The 25682-nt window shown below is 43.0% G+C and overlaps 1 protein-coding gene across 1 annotated transcript in view; it reads right to left on the bottom strand.

Moving 5' to 3' along the window:
- bicd1a (bicaudal D homolog 1a) overlaps positions 1-25682 on the bottom strand; it is a gene marked incomplete at its 5' end in the record, with an annotated part of 56617 nt that overhangs the window by 25519 nt on the left and 5416 nt on the right. Inside the window, 2 exons of the mRNA XM_080761246.1 lie at positions 194-346; positions 3270-3482. Of these exons, the coding sequence (XP_080617372.1) occupies positions 194-346; positions 3270-3482 (366 nt within the window). The remainder of the gene's footprint in view (positions 1-193; positions 347-3269; positions 3483-25682) is intronic.

Raw genomic sequence — 25682 nt, 5'->3', positions numbered from 1 at the left:
AAAGTATATAAAAAATTAAAGTTCCATTTGTACAGTCTAAGTCTCCTTCCTTTTCCCCCTGTACAGCAAATATTTTTTGTACGAAAACAGCCAATCTAAAACGCACGTTGTGACACGTTGTGAGGTTATAGATCGGCTATTTTCACTAAACGTTTGGTCTGAAAAAGAGACGCTATGGGAGTTGAAGACAGACCTGGTTCTGTTTGAGCGTGGACACCAGCTTCTGCAGGGTGATGTTCTCCTCCTCCAGCTCAGTGTAGTCCTGCAGCAGGCGGGCCTCCCGGAACTTCAGCTCCCTGATCTCCTCTCTCATCCTGGTCCTCTGGAGCTCCAACATCTCGTTGCTCTGAAAGCAACATGAACACACAGCAGCAACAACAACAACAACAACAACACGTCACAAAACCTCTGAAAGCACACAAACACACAACAACCAATGACACAAAACGTCACTAGGGCGTCACGATTATGACATTGATGTGACGATGTCCCGACTCCCTCCATGATGTGGAAGTTTACAGTTCAGACACAAGTCACCTAGCCACTTAAGCCCTATTTTATACCACGACAGTGTTTAGTGAAAATAGCAGTGATACAAGCTCAAGCTTGTAAGCTTTTAGATCCGCTATTTTCGCAATGATTTAAAAATATTTTGATTATTATTCTTTACGACAATTCACTTATTCTCCTATAATGTCCAAACCATTGCTGGGGAGGTACAAGGAGGTTGCAACCAAAGTGCTTATCTTGCATGGAACAAAATGTCTCATCTCAGTAAAAAAAAATATCCAGGAGTCAGCACTATACTGTCTAACATCCAGCTACATCTTTTATTTATTTATTGCCTCTACCAGGCCGAAGGCATGGGGAGAGTATGTTTTGCACTGTCCGTCCGTCGGTCCGTGTGTGTGCACTGTGCACGCATGTGCGCGTGCGTGCGTGCGTCCATGCGTCCGTCTGTGGACAACTAATCTCTGGGACAGTTGGCTTGATCGCAGCCAAACTCTGCACACACACTCCCTGGATGTGTCCTACTGTATATATTTCTCTCTGTGTGTAATAAACTCTAGAATGTATTTATTACTGCGCTGTGTTGGCATAATGTTCTCCGCAACTGTGGCTCGACGGATCCTCACCCACCACCCCAAGGTTAGATGGAGACTTCTAGAGGTCTTATAGATGGTCGCCCTTTAAGATCACAACAGTGATTGACAGGGCATGGTCCAACGGGTACACTGTCTGACTGTCTCATTATATATTCATGAGGGGGCAGGGAATTAGGGCTGAGCTGTGTATGATGAACTGAACAGGATCAATGAGGCTGAACACACAAGAGACGACAAGTAATCTATGGTTGGACTGTTCACTGTACTTCACTGTTGCTGCTGTTGCAGACTAGTACCACAGTATAGTAGTGGTATATGGTAGTATAGAAGCCATAGGAGAGAACCATCAGCTTTATCCTGCCTCATCCTTCTATTAAACGGTTTAAACTTTGCGGAGATCAGATGTCAGAGATATCAAATGCTTACATATTTATAACAATCGTCAGATTCGTCACAGTGAGCGACAAAAATATGGCGACCAGAACGATGTCATTTTAGGCGAGTCTCTGCCCTAAGTCTGTTCTCTATAGGCAAAACAGCAAATATAGTAAAACTGAGATTGTATATCTGATGTTTCTGTGTAACACAATATATAGAGTTCAAGAGATTACTGCAGCAACTGAATACATATATTTTCTGAATATATTGTGCCAAGAAGCTATCCATTTGAAATACTGACATCAGAAGAGAGAACAAAATGGAGTAATACATACATACATATAAATACATACATAATTTGACTTAACATAAGGGTGACTTTGCAATTCACTCAAACAAAGTACACTTTATCCCAAGAAAAAGTTTCCTAATCCTGTGTTCCTGGCTTGAAGTTTGTCTGAAAAATCGCACACTGGTGAGGCTGCAGCATCTGTCCTCCACAGTTAAAGGAGACATATCCTCCTTAATATGCAACAGATATGCAAATGACATCATGCAAATGAGATGCGACAAGCAGCTACTGTAATGAGGATGTGATTAATGTGTGACAATGAAGGATCCTCATAAACAGGTGGTGAACATCACTACACTTCACAGTCTTTCACCGATACAAGCAGAAATAGTAAATCTACAAACAAAAAAAAGTTTAACAAATAGCCGATCAGCTATTGTTGAAATATTTTTGCCAGGCTTAAATTGGTCACTCAAAAAAGACAGAATGGGTCCAAAGACAGAATGGCTCCAAGGTCACTATTATCTGTAGCCTCAGTTTATAATATAATATAATATAATCATTTATACTCCATCATACGATGACCGTGCAGTGAAAATAGCAGATCTAACAGGTTTGATCAGAATGTGGCGTGATGTAAGATTGTAGATTGTTTTTTTCCCCGCTATAATGAGCATTTCTGAAATAATCTAGCATTTAGATAAAGTAGAGCGGTTTGCCCATTGTAGCCTCTACAGCGGTGCCCGTTGGAACGATGCAAGTTGTAAATGCATGCCCCACCCAGATATTATGTTTGAAAATACTCAGCTATAATGGTAGTTATCACCTCACAAAAGTCAGGTAGGTCAACGTTACTAGTGTAATCTTTTGTTGTGATTTAAAAACTCCCTCCAAATGTGACGCTATGCTGGTGATGAGAGAGCAGCAGCCAAGCTCTCTCTCTCTCTTTCTGCACACATGTGCCGAGCTCAGGGCATTTCTCTTATTCTCCAGCTTAACACTGGATTTGTCCACAATGGGGCCGTGGCCACCAACGTGTCTGACCCCGGATCGAACCCTCATACTGCACCACAGTTCACCCAGGAGTCAGGACAACTCACGTATGCATAGGACAGCTTTAGAGACACTTGTGACATGGCAGTTTTGTTTCTTTTTGGCTGACTAGATACCGATGTGTGTACACCAGTGGTCTTTTTATATATACATTTTCATAATAACAGCAAAGAAAGTTGATCTAAAAGCTCACCGTTATCGTCACTTCTGACCATTTTTGAGAGCATAACATATTACAATATTACCATATCCCAAAATCCCAGATCTAGTCTCGTATCAAGATAGTGCTGAGCGATATCTATAATCGAAATATTGCCCAGCCCTAATTACCTGTCTTTCTTCCTGGTCCGTTGAACACAACACAACCGACACAACGAAAGAAAATCTAAAAACAAAATGGCCGAAGAAGTCGAGTAAAAGACATAAAGTGCTGAGTTCACCTCTCGTAGCTCCTGCAGGACAGCGTTGAGCCTGTCGTTCTCCGCCTGCGTGTTGGAGGCCACGGATCGACTGAGCTTCACCTCGGACTGCAGCTCCAGCAGGCGGCCCATGTAGAAGGCCTCCTTGGAGGCAGACTCCCGCAGAAGATTCTCCTCGTTGCACTCCCCATCCTCGGCCACCTTACGCTGGTTGGAGTAGGCCTGGCCGAACGCCTGCAGAGAGAGGAGGGGACAAGGGACTAGTCACCACTAGGCCTGGCCCAACGCCTGCACAGAGAGGAGGGGACAAGGGACAAGTCAGTGGTCACCACTAGGCCTGGCCCAACGCCTGCAGAGAGAGGAGAGGACAAGGGACAAGTCACTACTAGGCCTGGCCCAACGCCTGCAGAGAGAGGAGGGGACAAGGGACTAGTCACTACTAGGCCTGGCCCAACGCCTGCATAGAGAGGAGGGGACAAGGGACAAGTCACCACTAGGCCTGGCCCAACGCCTGCATAGAGAAGATAGGACAAGGGACAAGTCACTACTAGGCCTGGCCCAACGCCTGCATAGAGAGGAGGGGACAAGGGACAAGTCACCACTAGGCCTGGCCCAACGCCAGCAGAGAGAGGAGGGGACAAAGGACAAGTCACCACTAGGCCTGGCCCAACGCCTGCAGAGAGAGGAGGGGACAAGGGACTATAGTCACCACTAGGCCTGGCCCAACGCCAGCAGAGAGAGGGGGGACAAGGGACAAGTCACCACTAGGCCTGGCCCAACGCCAGCAGAGAGAGGGGGGACAAGGGACAAGTCACCACTAGGCCTGGCCCAACGCCAGCAGAGAGAGGAGGGGACAAGGGACAAGTCACTACTAGGCCTGGCCCAACGCCTGCACAGAGAGGAGGGGACAAGCACAAGTCACTACTAGGCCTGGCCCAACGCCTGCATAGAGAGGAGGGGACAAGCACAAGTCACTACTAGGCCTGGCCCAACGCCTGCACAGAGAGGAGGGGACAAGGGACAAGCACAAGTCACTACTAGGCCTGTCAGTACAACACTTTTTGCACAAGTGTGTAAAACACGCTTATGTTACTTTTGCAACTTAATGTCTAATATCATGTACACAGTATATACTTGCTGCTTGATGCACTTTAAGTCAAACAGAAATGTGATTTGAATTTATCATGTGACAATGTCAAAAACACAAATTTATCATGTTACAATGCCAAAAACACAATTAAATTATATAAAATGTATGACAATGAATTAATCATAGTCTGAAAAAAAATACCGGTAATTATAAATCACTAGACCTGTACGTGCCCGTTGGCCACCGGCCTACTTGGGAACGATGTAACTTGGGAACCTAATAATTCCTGTCATAGCACCGGTTTTAACTATCTGTCTGTGTCCCTTTTGTTCCCATACTGTATATGGAGATCTCTGTAGTATGCAATACCCATGCATACCACCCATTTTAACTGTCTGTCTGTGTCCCACATGGAGATCTCTGTATCTGTCTGTCTGCCTGTGTCTGAAGATTGCAAACTGACTGAAAAGTGGACTGGTTAAGTAATCAATTGTCAGGTGTGCAATCAATTGGCTGAGGCAGAGACTGGTAATTGCACAGGTGAGGGGATTTAGGCTGATTATGCCCACTGGCCAGAGCCTGACCAGAGCCTTTTGTGGTGGTTCTGGAGAACTGTGGGTCCGACCGACTCAATACCGGGCACTGCACTCCCTGTGGCGGTGTGGAACGATTCTCGAGTTACTTGCATTACAACCGTACACACACATACACACACACACACACACACACACACACACACGCATGCACGCACGCAGAGACGTGGCACATTTATAGTCGGATTTCCAACCACACTGTTCATAAACATGCCAGCAGGCCTTCCTCATCCATCACCACTAGGGGCACTGCTGCTACGGTTACAACAACCACCCACACATACAGTACACATACTGCCTGAGGTGTCTACTCTGCACTGCAAGTCAACATCCACAGAGTTAATGTAACCCTGTCAGAGTTAAATGAACACTGTGTGTCAATGTAAGATGATATTCCAGCCCTGGTGTGTGTGTGTGTGTGTGTGTGTGTGTGTGTGTGTGTGTGTGTGTGTGTGTGTGTGTGTGTGTGTGTGTGTGTGTGTGTGATCGATATAGAAACACTGTTCCCATTCTCCTGACACAGGTTTTCGCGCGGCTACAGAGCTGACTGATCATGACAAAGGAACCCGGTCTTGATTGAGGAAATCAAACACAGCAGCCATCGACATGCACGACAGCATCACACACACGGCAGAGCCAACGATGATATGACCCCTGGCCCTGTGACAAGTGTGACATCCTGTTTATCGTCGCTGTTGGGGCTGAAACCTCTATCTCCATATTTCAACTTTTTGTGTTTTTTCGTAAATTAACACCGTACTTGTTGATCTGCTGCTTTTGCTCATTTTGAATTTGAATCAATATGAGGAAATCAAATCTGCACCATGCCTTCGCCACGTGGTTCAACAAAATCAATGTTGGCATTAATCTGCTAATCTAATCTATTAAAACACACACTACGTTTATCTACACACACGCACACGCGCACACGCACACGCACACGCACACACACACACACACACACACACACACACACACACACACACACACACACACAGTGTGCATGCATGCGCACAGGTACACTCCCCTCTCTTGGGAGGTACAGGGTGGATTATTTGGAAGAATACGGTGATTAATTCTGGACACATCGTGACCGAGTGAACGACCGTTGTCGTTTCAAAAGCAGCTTGCCTGTGCGTTGGGGCCCCGGGGGCCCCCAGCAGGAGCCGGTGTGGGGCCCTGTGCACCCACTGGAGGACCATACAGGCAGCAGAGATTCTTTCTTTCTTTTTTTAAAAGAAAAGGGACAATGGCTTCATGGAAGACAGATGTTCCACGCTTCCATTAAATTGCATTGTTGTGAGCTTGTAGATTTAATAAGGGGTAGAAGTTCAGTACAAAAAAATATATACAATTTGAAATATGGATATACAAGGTTTCTGCCTGACAGCAATGGTGTGCGTAATCACTCATATATAAGTAAACAAATGGGGTAAATGTATGCAGAGCTGGTCACTGCAATGCAGCACAAGTCAAGATGACTTGACTAGTCTGCATGTTGCTGTGGATGACTTGTCGGTTGCTATTAGGGGTGTTCATGTATCAACATCCTAATACTGTCCAATAATTAGACAGGGAGGGGGATGACAGGCAGTCATACCCTAGTGATTTCTAGGGTATGATTTGGGGGCCTAAAGATTATTACAAAATGAATATCAACATCTTAATACTGTCCAATACTTCGATACGGAGGGGGGTGAAATTATGGCAGTTGCTGCTGTCAAAATATGACCCAAGTAACAAGTGTGTTTGAAATAGACACTCATTCTTTTTGGGGCCCTAAGGATGAACAATATGAATATCAAAATCCTAATACTGTCCAATAATTAGATAGGGAGGAAATTATGACAGGCAGTTTCTGTCAAAATATGACCCCCCCCAGTCAAACTTTGTGTTTGAAATATACACTCATGCTTTCTAGGGTATGCTTTGATGAAAGGATGAATACAAAATGAATATCAACAGCTTAATACTGTCCAATACTTCGATACGGAGGTCATAAAGTATTATGATTATTTATGAGCGCTTATAAATATAATTATACATGGTTATGAGAAGATTATAATGTCTTATACTAAGTGTGTTCATATTGCGTTATAAACATGGGACGCATAGCAAGGGTATGACTTATGTACACATAAATGACAACTCTACAAGTGGATAATCAATGTCACGTCATAATTATGTCAGCCGTTCTGAGCCATGGATTAAACTTTAATGCCATGTTCCTCAGGATGACAGTAATAGTAAGGAATCAGTGACTGGCAACCCTTACAAGTTGTGTCCACGATGAAAAGAGGCATATATTGCACATTCAGGCCCGAGGCGTGTGGAGGCCGTCTGTTCCATATACAGCTGAGACAATACACACCCCTCTGCCATTGATATTCAACCCCCAGGGCATGGAAGACCACCAGACCAACTAACATATAATGAGTAACACACACACACACACACACACACACACACACACACACACACACACACACACACACAGGCTATTTCAGTCACAGGCAAGAGACAAGCTAAGCTATTTTTTCCGCAGTGATTTATGTCCACTAATACACACATAGTTCTCAACTATGGTTCTCAAAGTGGGGTCTGGGTCCTCAGCTAAATTGGTTAATATAGCGTTACAAACGTTTTAAGCACTTTAACCATTATGTTATACTATGTTATAAAAAATCACATTTTCAACATGCTGAGATATACATGTTTGCACAGTTTGCATAACAAGCTGTATCCTGCAGAGAAGCAAGTCAACGCTGTCCAGATGGTTACCATGGTAACCATGGAGGGGTTTCAGCACCACGGAGAGAGACATAAGGGAGTACCAGCAAGAAACCATGGAGACGCTGTGTGTTCCAGGACGAGAGACATACAGAAACCATGGAGACGCTGTGTGTTCCAGGACGAGAGACACACAGAAACCATGGAGACGCTGTGTGTTCCAGGACGAGAGACACACAGAAACCATGGAGACGCTGTGTGTTCCAGGACGAGAGACACACAGAAACCATGGAGACGCTGTGTGTTCCAGGACGAGAGACTTTGAGAATTGAGTGGGCAAAACCACACCTACCGGTATATTAAATTGTTTATAGGATCAATTAATATAATATGATAACCCTTCCACAGGAATAGCTTTTTCATATTTATCACAAATGTTGTAATTTTCACCTATAGGCCTATACATGATATAGTGAAACTTCCCCAGTTGATTACTTACACGAACACAATGATTTATTGTATTTCAAATTCACAGAAAGATATGCAAAAAACAGAATATATGAAAAAGCTACTACTGTGGAAGGGTTATCATATATTCATTTAGGCTACTTTATATTGATCCTGTGAATAATTCAATATACGGTAGGTATGGTTTTGCACACTCGAGTCAATTCATAATTAACGTTCAAATATTGGAGGTCTGGCTCATGGACTAAAAACTGGTTCTGAACTGAACCGGTGGGAAAGGGGTCTGAGAGAGAGAGAGAGAGAGAGAGAGAGAGAGAGAGAGAGAGAGAGACTGTTGTGTGTGGCAGATTCTCTATGTCCTGGGACGACCGACAGCAACAATAAACAATAGCTCCACAATCCATAAATTAAATAAACAGCCTAAACATCGTCTGAAAATGGAACCGGTTAAGAAGCCTCTCAAAATGTATTGGGACTGTGACTCACAATAAGTAACAGCAGCACAACACACTCATTTAGCTGGGGACCCCCTCGGCCTCCGTCAAGCACCAGTCTGGGGGTCCCTGAAACAGTGCAATAAAGGACATATCTTTGTTGGGTGGAAACATGTTATATCCAAAACTGATATTTTCAGGATTTAAAAAAAATATATAGCAGATCTACAAGCTGGTATACTTTTGTGTGATGCTGTAGTATGACGGAGATACAAGGTTTCTGCCCGACAGCAACGTCATTAGTTATTGCAGAGACTGCATACTGAATACACTTGTGTATTTTGAGGCCGTCTGAGGACACTGCTGTCCCGTCCCTGCACCTGGTGCTGAAGTGGACAAACATGATAACAGAATGAGCAGAAAGCAGTTGGAATAAGTTGTACATTTAATCCATTATCTCTGAGCCACCAGAGTGGGGCAGGAATATTTCCTTTAGGTGGTTTGTCCTTGGGACAAGGACGAATGATTCCCCTGGGAGACAGCCAGGGGGACATGCGGACAGCCAAGGGATTTGCTATCTCCCAATAATGCACACACACGAACGCACACACGAATGCACACACTCATGCACACGCACGCACGCACCTATTCAAAAAAGCTGATCTACAAGCTCACAATGCGTCACAAAGGTTAATGTGATAGTAAACATTGCTAGTATAGAGGGTTTGTTCAGTAACAGAGGTCTCTCCAGCTCTTTAATAATCAGAAAATATATTGTCAGGTGGGTGGCAAATCTTCAACCAATCAGGAGAAAGTACCCATTTATCTCCTTCAATTAATTGATTTTGTGTCATCACTTCCAAATTCACTTGATTATTCTGTGTCCTGTGCTGTGAGGTCTCTCTCCTGATTGGATAAAATTGCTATCCCGTTCTGATGTATTTTCTGTTCAAGCAGGAGCTGGAGGGACAGGGAGACAGACCCCTGACTGAACAAACACACTATATGAATATTACCAGAATATATTATATATATTAAAAAAAAAAGAAGCAATTTCCCCAAAAAGAAAAGCAATTATTTTGTTAAAAAGTTATTTTAACAAAATAAATGTCACAAATTCATTAGAAGATGTTGTACCTTTTGACAAATATGGGTCAAAACATCAGTGGTCAGGTCACTGCAGGTCTGGAACTCTCCACAATCGGGATGGGCATCTGACCCTCCTTTAAATCATGTTTAATAGAGTCATCATTAAGGATGCTTTCCCATTGTCCTCGTACTTGATTCATGAAGTCTGTTCAATAGACTATAGACTCTACTGGCTGTATTATAGATGTAGTGGTGTCATATATGAATGAATGAGGTTCTACTATAGACATGCAAATGCATGATTAGTTACCCTCTCGGCCCTGCCCTCCAGCTGCTTGCAAACACTTCTGTAAAAGTGACACTCACTCAATGTCCATATTTTAATTCAGATATTAAAATGAAATATATATGTATCCCTGAATGATACTTACTTTTTTAAAGCACGTACTCCAGTACTTTAACTCATTTGACTGAGCAACTTTCACTTTTAAGTAAATTATCAATAGGCTATACTGCAATGTAGAAATACTCTGTTACAAGTGAATGTTACTGGCATCAAAATATACTTAAAGGGACCAAATTTAAAAGTATGCAATATGCAGAATGTGCCATTTCACAAGTTTTCAAATGTCTAAAATGTATTAAAAAAATCTTTTGAAAATAGCAGATTTTCAAGCTCACAGCGCGTCGCACTGCAACGTGTTGTACGCTTGTAGATCAGTCATTTTCAAATAGCCAAAGTTTAAATAGGGCTGAAGTGGTGAATGCATGTTTTGTAATAAAAATCAACAAAGTAAGTTTAAAAGAAATTGTAGTAAAAAGTACAATATTCTCCTCAGAGATGCAGTGGAATAGACTAGGCTAGTAAAGTAAACAATACCACAGTACAGTAAAAAGAAAAAAATACTCAAGTTAGTTACTTTCCACCACTGGTATCTACTAGGCTAGGCTACTTTTGAATTGGTATCATGAAAAGTATAATTTTTTTGACACGAAAAGACGAAAAGTTATAAGAAGTGGTTTTATTACGAGTGTATCATTTTACCGAGTCTGGTATTAAATTGCCAATGTCAGTGCCCCACCCCAACTTATGAATTTCCTCCCTATTGAGAATATCTTCTAAGTGTAATGCCTATCTATGAGATGAGAGTGAATGATCTAGCCTATAGTTTTCTAATTAAATAAATTAAATGGTACTAATGCACACACTGACAGACAGAGACATAAGAGAGACCAGATTACAAACTGCAGCCAGCAGCACCACGCCACCAGCACGCACGTAACGCGGGTCAGCTCAATACACAACAACAACCGTACCGACTGTCACTGCACGTCTGCAAGTTTCCCTGATTGCTAACCTCGCCTCACCAGGCTTTCCACCTGGGAGGAAAGCCTGGTCTCTGTTCCTAAGTGCCGTGTGAACCGGGCTGGAATAAATATATGTATATATTTATCTATATTCTTCTAGACAACCGTGATTTGCTACTATATGGTAGTTTACTAGGTTTCCAAATCAATAAACAGGGGCCGGGCACTCTGCTCGAGCCGGAGCCTGGGCAGCCTGGGCCATGGCTCAGTGGTCCAGGCACCTTGGCTGGTAATCCAGTCTGGCAGTGTGCCGCGGGTTCGACTCCCGATCCTTACGGCCTTTACTGCATGTCATCCCCCCATCTCTCTCCCCATTTCCTGTCAGCCTACTGTCTGTCCCTCCATAAAAAATATAAAATAAAGGCGAAAGCCACACAAAAAAAAGAAAACCCAGCAACCCAGAGAAACAAACAAAAGCAACCTGACCCTGAGCTAAACACAAGAAAACCCTACCTAAACCTAACGAACAAAAGGAAAAGGGTTACAAATAGTTGAACTATATAAACTCCCTACTCTAACTCAAGCCTAACCAAAGATTGACTGTTACAAAAAGCAAGCTCCCATACTCCGTTAAATTATACCTTACAACTCAATCCATAACGTAAGTATAATTCAATCAATGTAACATCAATGCTGAGACAGAGGAACAATAAACCACTCAGGGTGCTCCCAGTAGTGTTTATAGCTATAGGGGTGTAAAGATAATTTTTTAACAGCGATACGATACATATCACGATACATGGTTGACGATACGATACGTGGAAGATATTGGATATATGACGATACGATTCAATGATTTGAAATCGATACAGTAATTAAACCCCTCTTTTTCCTTTTTCTTCAAAATTTTGATAAATACCACGCACAAATATGTAGTATTAATACAATCGATTATCTGCATAGCAAAACGATTCGATACAGACTATTTGCATTTCAAAACGATACGATACATATAGTTTTCATTTCGATATACTTGAAAAATATAAATGAAAAATCGATTCTTGAAATTAAAATCGATTTTTCGATGCAGTTACTATATCGTTACACCCCCAGTATCTAGTCTTACTGTATACTTAGGGTACGTTCGGTGGACAGGGTGCATGGACCATGCATGAGGTGAATGAGAAATCAATATCTACTGGAATTCTGGAAACAAACTGGATGCTTGTTAGCGTTTATGATTGTGTACAGTATAGTGCTGAGTGACCAGCATGCCTCACTGCACCACTTAAACCTCTTACTTTAATCCACCTAGTTGGCTCAAAGTGCTCTTCTCCATACCCATAAATTATTACCTACATAAACGTACAGGCGCTGCGATATGAATGTTTTATGAACAGTGTGTGTATTTATATACTGTATGTACGTATGTACTGTATACAGTGCATGTACTATATATACTTGCTTGCAGACTGAGGGATAATTAAAGTGAATGACCAGCCAGGACCTTAATAGATGATAGCAGTTTACTTAAACTGCTATCATTGCTTTGCAAATAAAACTGACTTGATTATATAAAAGCCTTTCACACATCTGACAAACAAACTCTACATGCGCTCATACTGAGACTGAGACTGTCTTATGGATGTACAGCACAAAGTAGCAGCGGAGAGATGCACTCAGTGTGCGTCACAGGATGACAAACAAACACATATTGGTCTCTTCCTTGTGGTCAAGGGCAGGCTCCAGCTTCGTTTAACTAACAGGATTGGTTTTGTTCACATCATTCCATTTGGCTGATACTTAGCAGGAGGAATGCCTGGAATCCTTCCCAAAGTGCCCGTCTCTTATCTGGATTCATCTGGTCTGGTGTCTACAGGTGGCAGTTGCTCAGGAGGAGGTAGAGCTGGGCTGCCTCAGAAATGGAAGGTTTCCCGGTCTGATTACCAGATTATGTTCGTAGTTCGTCTTAGGTTCCATGCATGCATGGTTTTAGAAATATGTGTGTAATGTAACACACTTTGAAGAAAGGCGTTATATGAATGCAGACATGGGTGGATTGGGAAGTGGTTGGACATAATATTCAATCAACTACAGACCTGGAGAGATCAGGGAAGAGGTTGGACATAATATTATTCAATCAACTAATCTCCTGTGAATATAATTGATCATTTAGGAACATAAATTATGCTCAACAGTGCATACAGCACACTTGCTTACAGTGTTCTGTTGCACAAAATTAGTGGTGCAACGTGATGTACACCACACCTATGAATAGTATTAACAAGAGCTTGTGACACAAATTACAACTACATTCTTTGGAACACAGAGTAATATATATTTTTAACATTGATAAATAAAAGTGTTTTGGACAAACAAGAGCTATCGCCTCTTCGCCTTTTATGCCCCACTGTGAGAACCACTATATGGCGCGGCATGGTGCCCTTCGTTACTCGAAAAGGACCCAGAATTATGACCCAAGAAGGACTTTAAACCTACAGTAAATGGTTTTGTGATTTGCCAATATGTAGGAAAAAGGGCCCGGATCCAAAACAACAGTCAGCATGCAGTGAAGATCAGTGTGCCAGCAGTAAGTGTGTCATGTACCCCTGCCCTCTGCCTGTTAATGTGCCCTGCAGCACAAGACCAGCCACACAACCACTCACACACACACACACACACACACACACACACACACACACACACACACACACACACACACACACACACACACTTAGCAGGCAACAACGCACAAAGATAAGTAACTACACATTCATTCTTGTCTTATCTTTTGCCATTCACCATAAAAGCCAAAGGGCTTGATGTGAAAGAGCAGATTATTGAACAGTTCTTAATTCAGAAATCTGCCAGTGTCCTGACGCGCGCGCGCACACACACACACACACACACACACACACACACACACACACACACACACACACACACACACACACAATACATACTGTATATAGCAGTGGAAAACATTTTCTGGTTCCATCGATCCAGACCCCATTCATTTATCCCATAGAGATTTTCACAAATAATTAATATTTATATATCAATTATTTTAAGCCTAGAATCAAAAGCCACAGGATCCTGGTGAATCATGACCATAAAACATGTGATTCTGTTAAAAATAAAGGGTATTTAAAATCTGGATGGATGCCTCCCCAAATTAATGAGCTCCTTAGAAATGTATGGTCGGTTCTCAGGCTCAATGTGGATAAAACACAGATACTCTCTTATAATTACAAGCCCTCAGAAGAAACAAAAGAGCTTTACCCTTTCAATTGGAACTCGAAATCAATTAAATTATCAACCCATAATCACACAAATAAAAGATATAGAGAGATGGTCTCTGTCACCCTTGGACTTAAGTCCTAGAATAGAAGCAGTCAAGATGAATGTTGTACCTAGGATATTAAATTTATTTCAGTCTCTACCGGTGGAGGTGCCTGTCAAACAGTTTTGTGAATGGGACAAAATTATATCTAGATTTATCTGGAACGGGAAAAAACCAAGAATCAGATTCCAAACTTTACAACTCCCTAAAGAAAGAGGGGGACTATCCCTTCCTAATCTGAGGGATTACTAATATTATGCGTCTCAATTAAGACCTTTAATATGTTGGTGTGATGATGTGAGGCAAAATGGAAAGCTTTGGAAATTAAATCAATCAACATCCCTATCCCTCAGACTTGAATTGGGAATAAAGAACAGGCTAAGTCCTACTCTGATATTTTAGACCCTTCACGGACGGGAACTCGGCCCTTTTGGTGTTTTAACTAAGCATTATGTCATGCTTTAGCTGTTGAAAAATAGCAGATCTACAAGCTCATAGCGCGCCACCGAGTGGCGCGCTACGAGCTTGTAGATCTGCTATTTTTGTATAGTAAAATGCGGCACAAATCTTTTAATATATATTCTTTCAGAGCAAACTTTTTTTTATTTCGGCCTAAATGGGTTAAATATCTGGTTCAAAGTCGTGAATCAGTTCGGAATGGAGAGGACAATCAGGGTGTTGAGGTTGAGTTTAAGCCTGGTGTGTATGATCAAACTTTCAGGCGATGGGCTCAGTATGGCTTTTCCTCTTTCAGTACTGCCTTGGATGGCAAATGTGTTTTTGAGTTTTGAACAACTGAAAAATATGTGCATGTGTATAGATAACGACGACTTTTCTTTAGATACCTTCAAGTACGAGAGTACTTCATGGGGGAGGTGAAAGCTTCCGAGCCGGTGGCCTCAAACGATCTCATACAGGTTTTTATACAGGCATATAATTAAGCATGAGTCCAAAAGTGTCTAGTGTATACAATGCCTTGGTTTCAGCTAGGACTAACTCCACATTGTACAATAAAACTAATTGGGAAAAAGAGTTGGAGATTACCATCACTACGGATGAATGGGTAAATATGTGCAAAACACAAATTACGTCTACCAACTCAAGAATGTGGAGAGAATTCTGTTGGAAGAACCTAATGAGAACACCTAAAATTAAGTCAAGACAATTGAAAACAGAACAGCCATGCTGGAGACAGTGTGGCCACAAGGAGGCGGGCCACGCTCATATATTCTGGACCCTGAAGAGTTTCTAATACATGATAAATATTTAATCAAGATCCTCTTAGCGTTAGTAAGAAAGCGATCACACGACACTGGTACCAACAGGACCCACCAACGAAAGAACATTGGATGGACATTACTGAGGAACTGTATGTTATGGAACATTCATACTTAGACTACAAGAGGATAAGTTCTATAAAAAGTGGGGAAAAGTGGGATCTCTTCTTTCAGCCTAGAGGATTTCAATGAATGTATCTTGTAATATGAATAATGCGGCCTTGTTTTTGTTTGTTTTTCTCCCTTTTCTTTTTTCGTATTGTCTTTTTTTGTTGTTGTCTGTCTTTTCATCAATAAAACTTAAGTGGAAAAAAAAGAAAAGAAAAGGTATTCATTAGCATAATAAAATGATAATGATGTTGCTGCATTTATAGCAATAACTAAAGAGACACAGAGGTAGCATCCGGCTTCAGAGGTAAAACAACGTTGCACCAGGTATTAATTATACTGTAAGAGCCCCAGAAAGAGAGTCTTCTCTTGTCCATGTTTGTTCTTTTCTCTATTATTTTGTTTTACACGTTAAGTCGTTAACTAATCTACCGTAATCTATGTAACTAATCTTTTATCTGGGCTGTAAAACCCAGCAGCAACAAAGTAGTAGTGTAGGTCCTGCTACTGCTACATCATTATTACAACACATACAGTACAACACACTCATACTGACAGTGCCTGGGTGCTCTGACAAAGCAACTATTATAAAAACAACAACATAGGCTTACTGTATTACAGTAAACTTACAGCTTTCAGCAATACTTGTATTTATTATATAATGGATGCATGACGTCTGTCTGTCTGTCTGTCTGTCTGTCTGTCTGTCTGTCTGTCTGTCTGTCTGTCTGTCTGTCAGTCAGTCAGCCAGCTCCCTGTTAATGAATCACAGGTGTGCTGTGGTCTAATAAGCCTCCCTGAGAGACACTGCGTCCTAGATACTTAATCAAAGTAGACCTAGTTGCACGCATGCACACACGCATGCATGCACGCACACGCACACGCACGCACGCTCACACACACACACACACACACACACACCCTTGCGCGCGTAAAACTGCAACGTTCTCCCACAAAGGTAGAATGTTTTACATTCGAGTGAAAATTCCCTACAAGACAAGAGTCCCTGCATGAAAACTCTGTCTGTCGGCATAATGTAGTAGTACGTCTGTCTGTCTCTCCGTCCTTCCGTCCGTCTGCATCATTTAGCACATACACATTGAGTATAGGTATTCTGTAGGCAGGGATTGATCAAGCTCATTTGGGCCTTTTCCCAGGGCAGTTAGTTTAACTTTATGAGCAGTTTCTTGGCGAGTCTGTGTGTGGGGTTGTGGTATACGTACATCTCCCTTATACCCTCCCAAAAGGTCCGCAGGATGTAGCTGCAGCACACACACACACACACACACACACACACACACACACACACACACACACACACACACACACACACACACACACACACACACACACACACACACACACATTACCTGGGTGTGAATCTCAGAGAAGATAAATATTCATTCAGTGGTGGAAGATTTTTACCAAATTCGAGCCTACTTAATTATTTAGTTAAGTAAGGGTAGCACTACCACAATGTACAGATACTCTGCTGTTGTTTGCGCCATGTACATGAAGCTGCCTCACGCTACAGAAACAGGACTGCAGGCTCCTTCCTGCCCCATGGGCCTCATGGCTCGGCAAGACGTACTTTACACCACACTGGCATTTCTATTTTGTACATGTAATTATAGGTGGACAACCCAAATAGCAGATATGTATACGACTTAAGTGGTTAGCTAGCTGGCCTATAATAATCTCTGTCGGTGCAGGTTTGTGCGATAGAAGGACAGAGGGGTAAAAAAGAATGGAGAAACATGAACTAAAAATAGAACGAGAGGATGGAGGGAGGGGAGAGAGAGAGAGAGAGAGAGAGAGAGAGAGAGAGAGAGAGAGAGAGAGAGAGAGAAAGAGGCTGACGGAGTGAGAAAGTGTTTGCAGGCAGAGTTTGGGGCTGATTGGTATTCTGTGTCAACTCTAGCTCAGTGATGTGACACACACACACACACACACAGAGAGAGAGAGAGAGAGAGAGAGAGAGAGAGAGAGAGAGAGAGAGAGAGAGAGAGAGAGAGAGAGAGAGAGAGAGAGAGAGAGAGAGAGAGAGAGAGAGAGAGAGAGAGAGAGAGAGAGAGAGAGAGAGAGAGAGAGAGAGAGAGAGAGAGATTAAATGTCTCTCTTCTCTTGCAGTGCAGTGGGTCAGTGCAGATAAAGAGGGCTGTGGTCCAGACAAACACAGGAGGTTCTGAATCGAAAGACTCGCCTGAGGCTGCAATGCCAAAAAAGCCCACACCCCAAAACCCTTCGTTACCATACCCTACCTCAGACCTCGCCCCCAGACCCTCCGTTACCATACTGTACCCCACCTCAGACCACGCCCCCACACCCCTTGATACTTTCAGATTTGAAGGGATAGCCCCTTGAGATGCAGCATCTCATTTTCCGTACAGGCACAGCTGTTAAAACAAACAACAGAAGAGAAAGAAATGTACAGCAGTACAAATACATCGGTGTAAATATCCTTACTTATTATCCTTAAGTAAAGCACAGTCCATTTAGAAGCATGTTGTATCAAGATGTATATAGGGAAGTCCTGACGCGACAGAAGGATGTAATATGGATCTTGACGTGAGGGCTGGAGCGCTCGCCCCCAGCCCTTTCAGTGACTAGTGAAAATACTACCCCAGCCCTCCACCCCAACCCACGCCCCTTCAGTATAAACTACTACTGAACTACTATAAACCTTTGTTTTCCACTAACTAACTACAGAACTCCTGACAGGATTGTATCCATGCCAGGTTTCCAGGCTGCACGATGAACCCCCATCCCTTACTGCCAGACACCATTCCGTTGCTCCGTTGGGCAGACACAAGATGTAAGCTGCCGTTCCACTTGGTTAAATAGGAAAGACTTTAGACAAAAAACATTTGTCGACACAGTGGAAAGACTGGCGATAGCTTTGCTGAAAGGAGTCCAGGGGTATAGTGTGCAGTCTCCTCTAACCACTTAAACTCCAGTTGACAGGTCCCCCAAGAATCTGATCTACAAGCTCAGAATGTTGCTAATTGTTGTGAGCATGCACAGTAGATCAGCTATTTTCCCCAGAAAAGGGACTGTAGTGCCGTGTGTGTGTGTGTGTGTGTGTGTGCGTGCGCGCGTGCACATACTTCAAAACAGTAAATTAATAATGTATTAATCTATGGTCTTTCCTGCCACTTGGGGAACGGAAGGTTCCTGATTGGATCCTTGAGCAAGACACTGCACCCCTATTAACCAGACCCTGAAGTGTGAACGTGAACGTGAACTCTCTATTGTATGTCATACTATATCATTACAGTCCAATACCATTATTATGATCTTTGTGTATCTCATATTGATGTTGTTGCACAGGCTTTCACTGCTTGTACCTGTACGAGTGAGTGACAAATAAACCCTCTTGATTCCTTATTCCTTGATCGTTCGTGGCATTTTTTACACTGGAGGCTAGACTTCATTAAATAGGTTCATTTAATACCCGTCTCATCATGTACATCCTCTAAGGAGAAGGACTTGAGAAAGAGACACATTGACCCGATTCTGTGTCAGTCAGTAAGCCCTTGTAGTAACATGAAAGTGCGCGTGTGTGTGCGCGCGTGTGTGTATGTGTGTGTGTGTGTTCATTCATGTGTGCATGAGATCAAAGGCACGCTCCTCCTCATCACAAGGTCATTACTGAATGCGAAGGCCTCTGGCAGTCCAGACAGCATCCCTGCCTGCCTCCCTGCTCCCTGCCTGCCCGCCTGCCTCCGCTCTGCCATGTAAACAACAGAGACTGCTGGAGTCTAAATTGACACAATCTGTCTGAGAGATGAGCAGCGATTCCCAACCTGTGGCCCGCGGCCCACTGGTGAGCCACAGGGTTATTGCAAAGTGGGCCTGGCCCAAATCATTGGCAAAACAACTAAGATTGTAAATAATAATAATCAAAATATTATATATATACGTGTGTGTGTGTGTGTGTGTGTGTGTGTGTGTGTGTGTGTGTGTGTGTGTGTGTGTGTGTGTGTGTGTGTGTGTGTGTGGACAAACCAGGCCATATACTTTCAATATTATTTATTATCATAAATAGGCCGATTTATAAGCACACAACACGTCTCCCAAACTTGTAGAATGTAGAATGGCCAAAATAGTGAGGCCAGGTTGAAAGTAAATAATTCTATCGATTATGCAAAAGTAATAGTGGTTATCTCAAATCATTTAATTGCAATTATGAGGCAACCGAAACATTCACATTCCTGAACATAAAAAGCGACAGGATTGATAATAAATGAAGCTTCAAAGAATGACAAATACAGTAGAGTGACGTTTGCCGACGTACAGTATAGTTTCCCAAATCAGCGTTCATGCAGGGCGGGTTGCGGTGCCGAGAAGACAAAGCATTTTTTTGCTGTCTCTTCAGAGTTTGTAGCAAACACAGCTGAAGCAGACCACTAATCAATACAGGAGCCTGCAGGAGCGAACAGGAGGCCCTGTTCTGTATACAGACACAACTATTTCACTGCAGCAAAAAAGGACGGGGGGGAAAAAAAAGCTTTCTGGAAAAATATGATCCACCTTGCACTGGCAGGGCGGGGAGTCTCTCTGCATCTGTCTCTCTCTGTCTCTACAGAACCGCTTCATTGTGTGAGTCGCCCAGAGGTGGAGTGGAAAATGAAAACAAAGGCCAGGAAATGGAAAGGGAGGAGTCACAAACCAATCAGGTCCACGTTAAGGCCTTGTCGTGTTCCCTCCCATCATCTCCCAGCTCCACTTTTATTCTACATACGTTACAGTGACAACCATACCGCTGAAACAACATGGACGACACGCACGCACGCACGCACGCACGCACGCACGCACGCACGCACACGTTCAAAATCATAACAGCCACACCCAAACCACCCATGTTACAACCCCCCCCCACACACTCACAGACACACTCACACTCTCTCTCACACACACACACACACACACACACACACACACACACACACACAAACACACGCACACACACATGGTATGTGCCTCTCTCTGTCATTTCCACAGTCACATCAACCGTAAAACACCAGAGGTCAGACAGGTCCTTATCTGTATGCTAATGTACGCACGCACGCACGCACGCACGTGTTCAAAATCATAACACTTTCAAAATCATAACAGCCACACCCAAACCACCCATGTTACTGATTTTTAGATTAGATTAGATTTATTGCCACTGCACAGAGTATACAAATACTTTGACAATGAAGTCTATAGCCATAAGTGCAATACAGTAATGCAGTAATGAGAGAATAAATACAGAAACATGTACAAGCATAATATAAATAAGTATAATATGAGAAGAACAATGGAATCTGTACAATAGCTTTCTTATAATCAATAGATTTTACAATAGATTTCTTATCAACAATATCGATAATAAATGGATTAGTCCGAGTAACCACAGAACCCTGTACACTTCATTGTACAATGGGGCCTGGGGGCATACAAAAATTGCGAAAATAGCCAATATACAAGCTTGCAATGCAGCACATGGATCTGCAATTTTCACTATTTAAAAAAAGATATATTGTTCATAATCATAATCGAGGCAAAGGTTTAAAAATAATAGTGATATTGCTTTGTTCAGTACATAGATGTGTGCTCAGTGGTAGTACTTTCACAATGCAGAATAGAGCATATTATTTCCCCTCACGTCTCTCCGTCTCCGGGGAGAGACTGTGCAGGGGGGGTCTCCGGGGGATGGAAAGAGAATATAATAATGTCTCTTTCCACCCTCTCCCCTCAAGGTAATGGATTCAAGAGGACAGGAGGGAGTTACTGTATGTGGGGGGGGTGGCTTTTGGTAGTCAAGAAGATTGATATATTTATGAGCATGTCTGGACTCTGGACATTCAACACAGTGCTGTTGTTGTCCCCGACAGCAAGTGGCGTGTTCAAGCTCACCAGGGGATTGAGTTCCACACAAAAGTTACGTTAAAATAATAATAAAATAAACGTAAAAGTTCACGTAAGCCTTATAGACTTGTTGGTCATATGACAAATATAGCGACAAATTGGTGTGCCATGTTGCCAGCTTATAGATCGGCTTATAGATGTCTTGCCTAATGTGAGTCGAAACATGTTGGCGTTTTAACTTTACTAGACCTGTACGTGCCCGTCGCAGTCGGCCACCGGCCTACTTGGGAACGATGCAACTTGGGAACCTAATGACATACGTTGTCATAGCACCCGTTTTAACTGTCAGCCAGTGGTTGAGCCTCAATTGGCTGAGGCAGAGGATGGAAATTGCACAGGTGAAAGGAGTTGGCCTCATTAGGCCCACTGGCAGAGCCTGACCAGAGCCTTTTGTGGTGGTTCTGGAGAACCGTGGGTCCGACCGACTCGATACCGGGCACTGCACTCCCTGTGGGGGTGTGTGTCGAATGTGAAGTCGGTGGGTGAAACGGTTCTCGAGTTACGTGCATCACACACACACACACACACACACACACACACACACACACACACACACACGCGCACGCAGAGACGTGGCGCATTTATAGTAGGATAACAATACCTTGATTTTATATCCGCCTGTTTTTTTTTACTTTTTCGAGTGCTCCGCCCTTTTCATGTACTCTGTATAGTTGTGTCTTTCATGTTGTGTCTTCTTCTCTCCTGGCACATCTTACTGCTCTGGTCCCCATGGATGAGAACCAGTGGAAAAGGAGAACAGAGCCACGTGCTACTTGTCAGAATGGGGTTCATGTGGCCTACTTCACTCGTTATCTCACAATTTTTATCGATGTATAATCGAAAGTGTCTTAACTGGCTGCATCACAGTGTGGTACGGTAACACGACCGCTCAGGATTGCAATAGGTTGCAGAGGACCATTAAAACAGCAGCTAAAATCATCGGCACTACAGAACTACCCAGTCTCCACAACATCTACACCACTCGCTGTATGAAAAAAGCCCATAACATCATGGAAGACACCAGCCACCCCGCAAATACCCTGTTCAAACTACTCCCTTCCAAAAAACGCTACCAGAGCATCAAATCTCGTACCACCCGTCTCAGTAACAGTTTCTACCCCCAGGCAGTCAGGCTGCTGAACAGCTGACCTCGAACTGTATTGCACTTCATTTCACTTGCACTTTCTTTTCCTGTTTTTCGTCTTTTTGTTGTCCTGTGTATGTAAGATTGAGAGTGCTCTGAGCAAAACAATTTTCATTGTATGTATACTCTGTATTTATACAAATGACAAATAAACCTGAACCTGAACCTGAACCTGAGCTCCCACAAGGCTGCAGTGGTTCAAGAGCAAGGCTCTGAACCCCAGGTTGGTGCTTTACACTGTTTCCTCTGGCATTGATGTGTGAATGGGTGAATGTACTGCACATACTGTATATAAAGCGCTTTGGATGAAAGCGATATATAAAAGCGCCATTTACCATTTACATGTAAATATATTTTTTGTTTTATGAATAATATTTTTAATTTTCTGAATTTTATAGAAGAAAAAGTAGACACGGTACATAAAATTAAAGCAAATCTACTTAGATGATAGACAAAAAAATGCATATATGCTCAGTGACGTAGACTTCGTGGGGGCGGCGGGGCTCTAGCCCCCATGAGGAATTAGACCTGAAAAGTAATTCGCCTAGTCGGTTTGTCCCGTTTGTACCGCGCCAGGCTGCGCTGCGCCCGTTCGCGCAATTATCATCTTTGCATTGACTTTGTATTTAATCGCGCCACTCTAACCATCCAAGTCTGGCACCTTAACCTTAACAACTCTTGTCCTCACTGTCCGGGGCGGGGGGGGTGGTGGGGGGTGGGCCGCGTTGCCTGTCCCCTTGTACACATGCAGATCAGGCATTCAAATGCTAATCTTCTTTTCACCTGCCAGGTGGGTATGCATTGCATACATTACTGTACTCCTTTTCATTGTGAACAAGTAGCCTACCAGATGACTCATGAAAAGGAGTAGCCTACCAACTCAGTTGCAACCATTGCATTTAAACATGCTCTTCTGTTTATAATGTAAACACTGTGACACGTTTAAAAAGTGTTACAAATAAGTGTTTAGAACCCAAATGCTTGGGTTTAGTGTTAAAAAGAAGGAAAAAAAAATGGAGGGGGGGGGAGGGGGGGTGGGCATGACGATTATAAAAAACATTTCGTTTCTGTATATGCTGTTCTGTACTCTATGAGAAATAATCACTTTGTTTGAAGTGGGCACCATATGAAGGAGAGGATGTGAATACTGTAGTCACCATCCCACCCTAGAACCCTGATGACCAAGCACTTGTATGATATCTATATGATTTATGTTATTACTGGACTGATATAGTACAGTACAGTACTGTATCACTGTGAAACACTGCAGAATCTCAGAGAGAAAAGCCCTAACATCATCATCAATCAATGAATCACCTCTCTCCGCCTCAGTATTGTGTGCTATCCCTCAGGTTCACAACGGACCAGTCCCTGTGGAATAATGTGCTATTATTATTATAGACATCATTTGTGGCATAAACAGAAGAATACCCTAACTGTCATTTAAATAGTATGCAACTGTTTGGTGGTTTTCAAAAATACTAGTGTTTATGTAAACTTTATTCATTGCTCATTGTTGCACAATAGCGTTTTAGTATAGCCTTTTAGTATAGCTCTTTCTCCATCAATTTACAAGCTCAAGTTAACGACGCGCTGCATCATGGTGCTAGCTAGCTTCAAGATGACTTCTTGTTGGCAAGATACACTGATTGTGCGATCAAATAAATAATAAATTTGGAATTAGACAAGTCTTCCTCCCAGTAGGAAGACCGGAGCTATGCAGTGATGCGATACCCGTTATCTTTATCTCGTTTGTGTCAGAGAACAGATATCTCTAAATGACCATCACATTCAATTTAACAACAACTGTTCTGTCAGTGACCTGCCTGTTCCTCCTACAACTGTTCTGTCAGTGACCTGCCTGTTCCTCCTACAGCTGTTCTGTCAGTGACCTGCCTGTTCCTCCTACAACTGTTCTGTCAGTGACCTGCCTGTTCTTCCTACAGCTGTTCTGTCAGTGACCTGCACCTGCCTGTTCCTCCTACAGCTGTTCTGTCAGTGATCTGCCTGTTCCTACAACTGTGTTCTGTCAGTGACCTGCCTGTTCCTACAACTGTTCTGTCAGTGATCTTCCTGTTCCTCCTACAGCTGTTCTGTCAGTGACCTGCCTGTTCCTCCTACAACTGTTCTGTCAGTGACCTGCCTGTTCCTCCTACAGCTGTTCTGTCAGTGACCTGCCTGTTCCTCCTACAACTGTTCTGTCAGTGACCTGCCTGTTCCTCCTACAACTGTTCTGTCAGTGACCTGCCTGTTCCTCCTACAGCTGTTCTGTCAGTGACCTGCCTGTTCCTACAACTGTTCTGTCAGTGATCTTCCTGTTCCTCCTACAACTGTGCTGAGACCTGGCCACTATGGGCTTTCCCATGTATGGGGATTTGAGTGATACACTGACGGACAGGAAAAGCACGATTCCATAGTTAACTGCGACCTTTGGTCGCAAAAAAATAGCTCATAGCTCTGATGCTGGTTGTCTGGGTTAGGAGCCGCTGCAGTGGTGTCCAACTACAACTTATACCAGGATTCTTCGCCTTCTCCCTTCTCCCTGGAGCAGACCCTTGTTATATATTCTCCAACTATGCTTGTCCCGATGACTAAGCCAGTTAGATCTATCCATATATGGGTTCTACCACATCTATCTGATATCAGCACTAGCACTAGGATATCAATCCAAGCTCGGGCCAAATATAGGGATTGTCATACTAGACATATCGTATGTCATATAGCCCAACGTGTCGGCTATCCCCATAATATATGGGGACTAAATATCCAATGAGGAACTACTCAGATCCAACAACATGACTGGAAGTGAGAGTCTTCGTTACAGTCGCAATAAAAGCCAATAATGTATTTTACACCATGTTGCAGTGATGTCCAAAAGCATTAAACATGTATGTGTGTGCATAGACATATATCAGTGGGAGCCTATCTGTTCAG

This window comes from Protomyctophum bolini (assembly GCF_963924005.1).
Source record: "Protomyctophum bolini genome assembly, chromosome: 4".
In the NCBI taxonomy this organism is placed as follows: domain Eukaryota; kingdom Metazoa; phylum Chordata; class Actinopteri; order Myctophiformes; family Myctophidae; genus Protomyctophum; species Protomyctophum bolini.
This window is presented reverse-complemented; position numbering and strand designations above follow the sequence as displayed.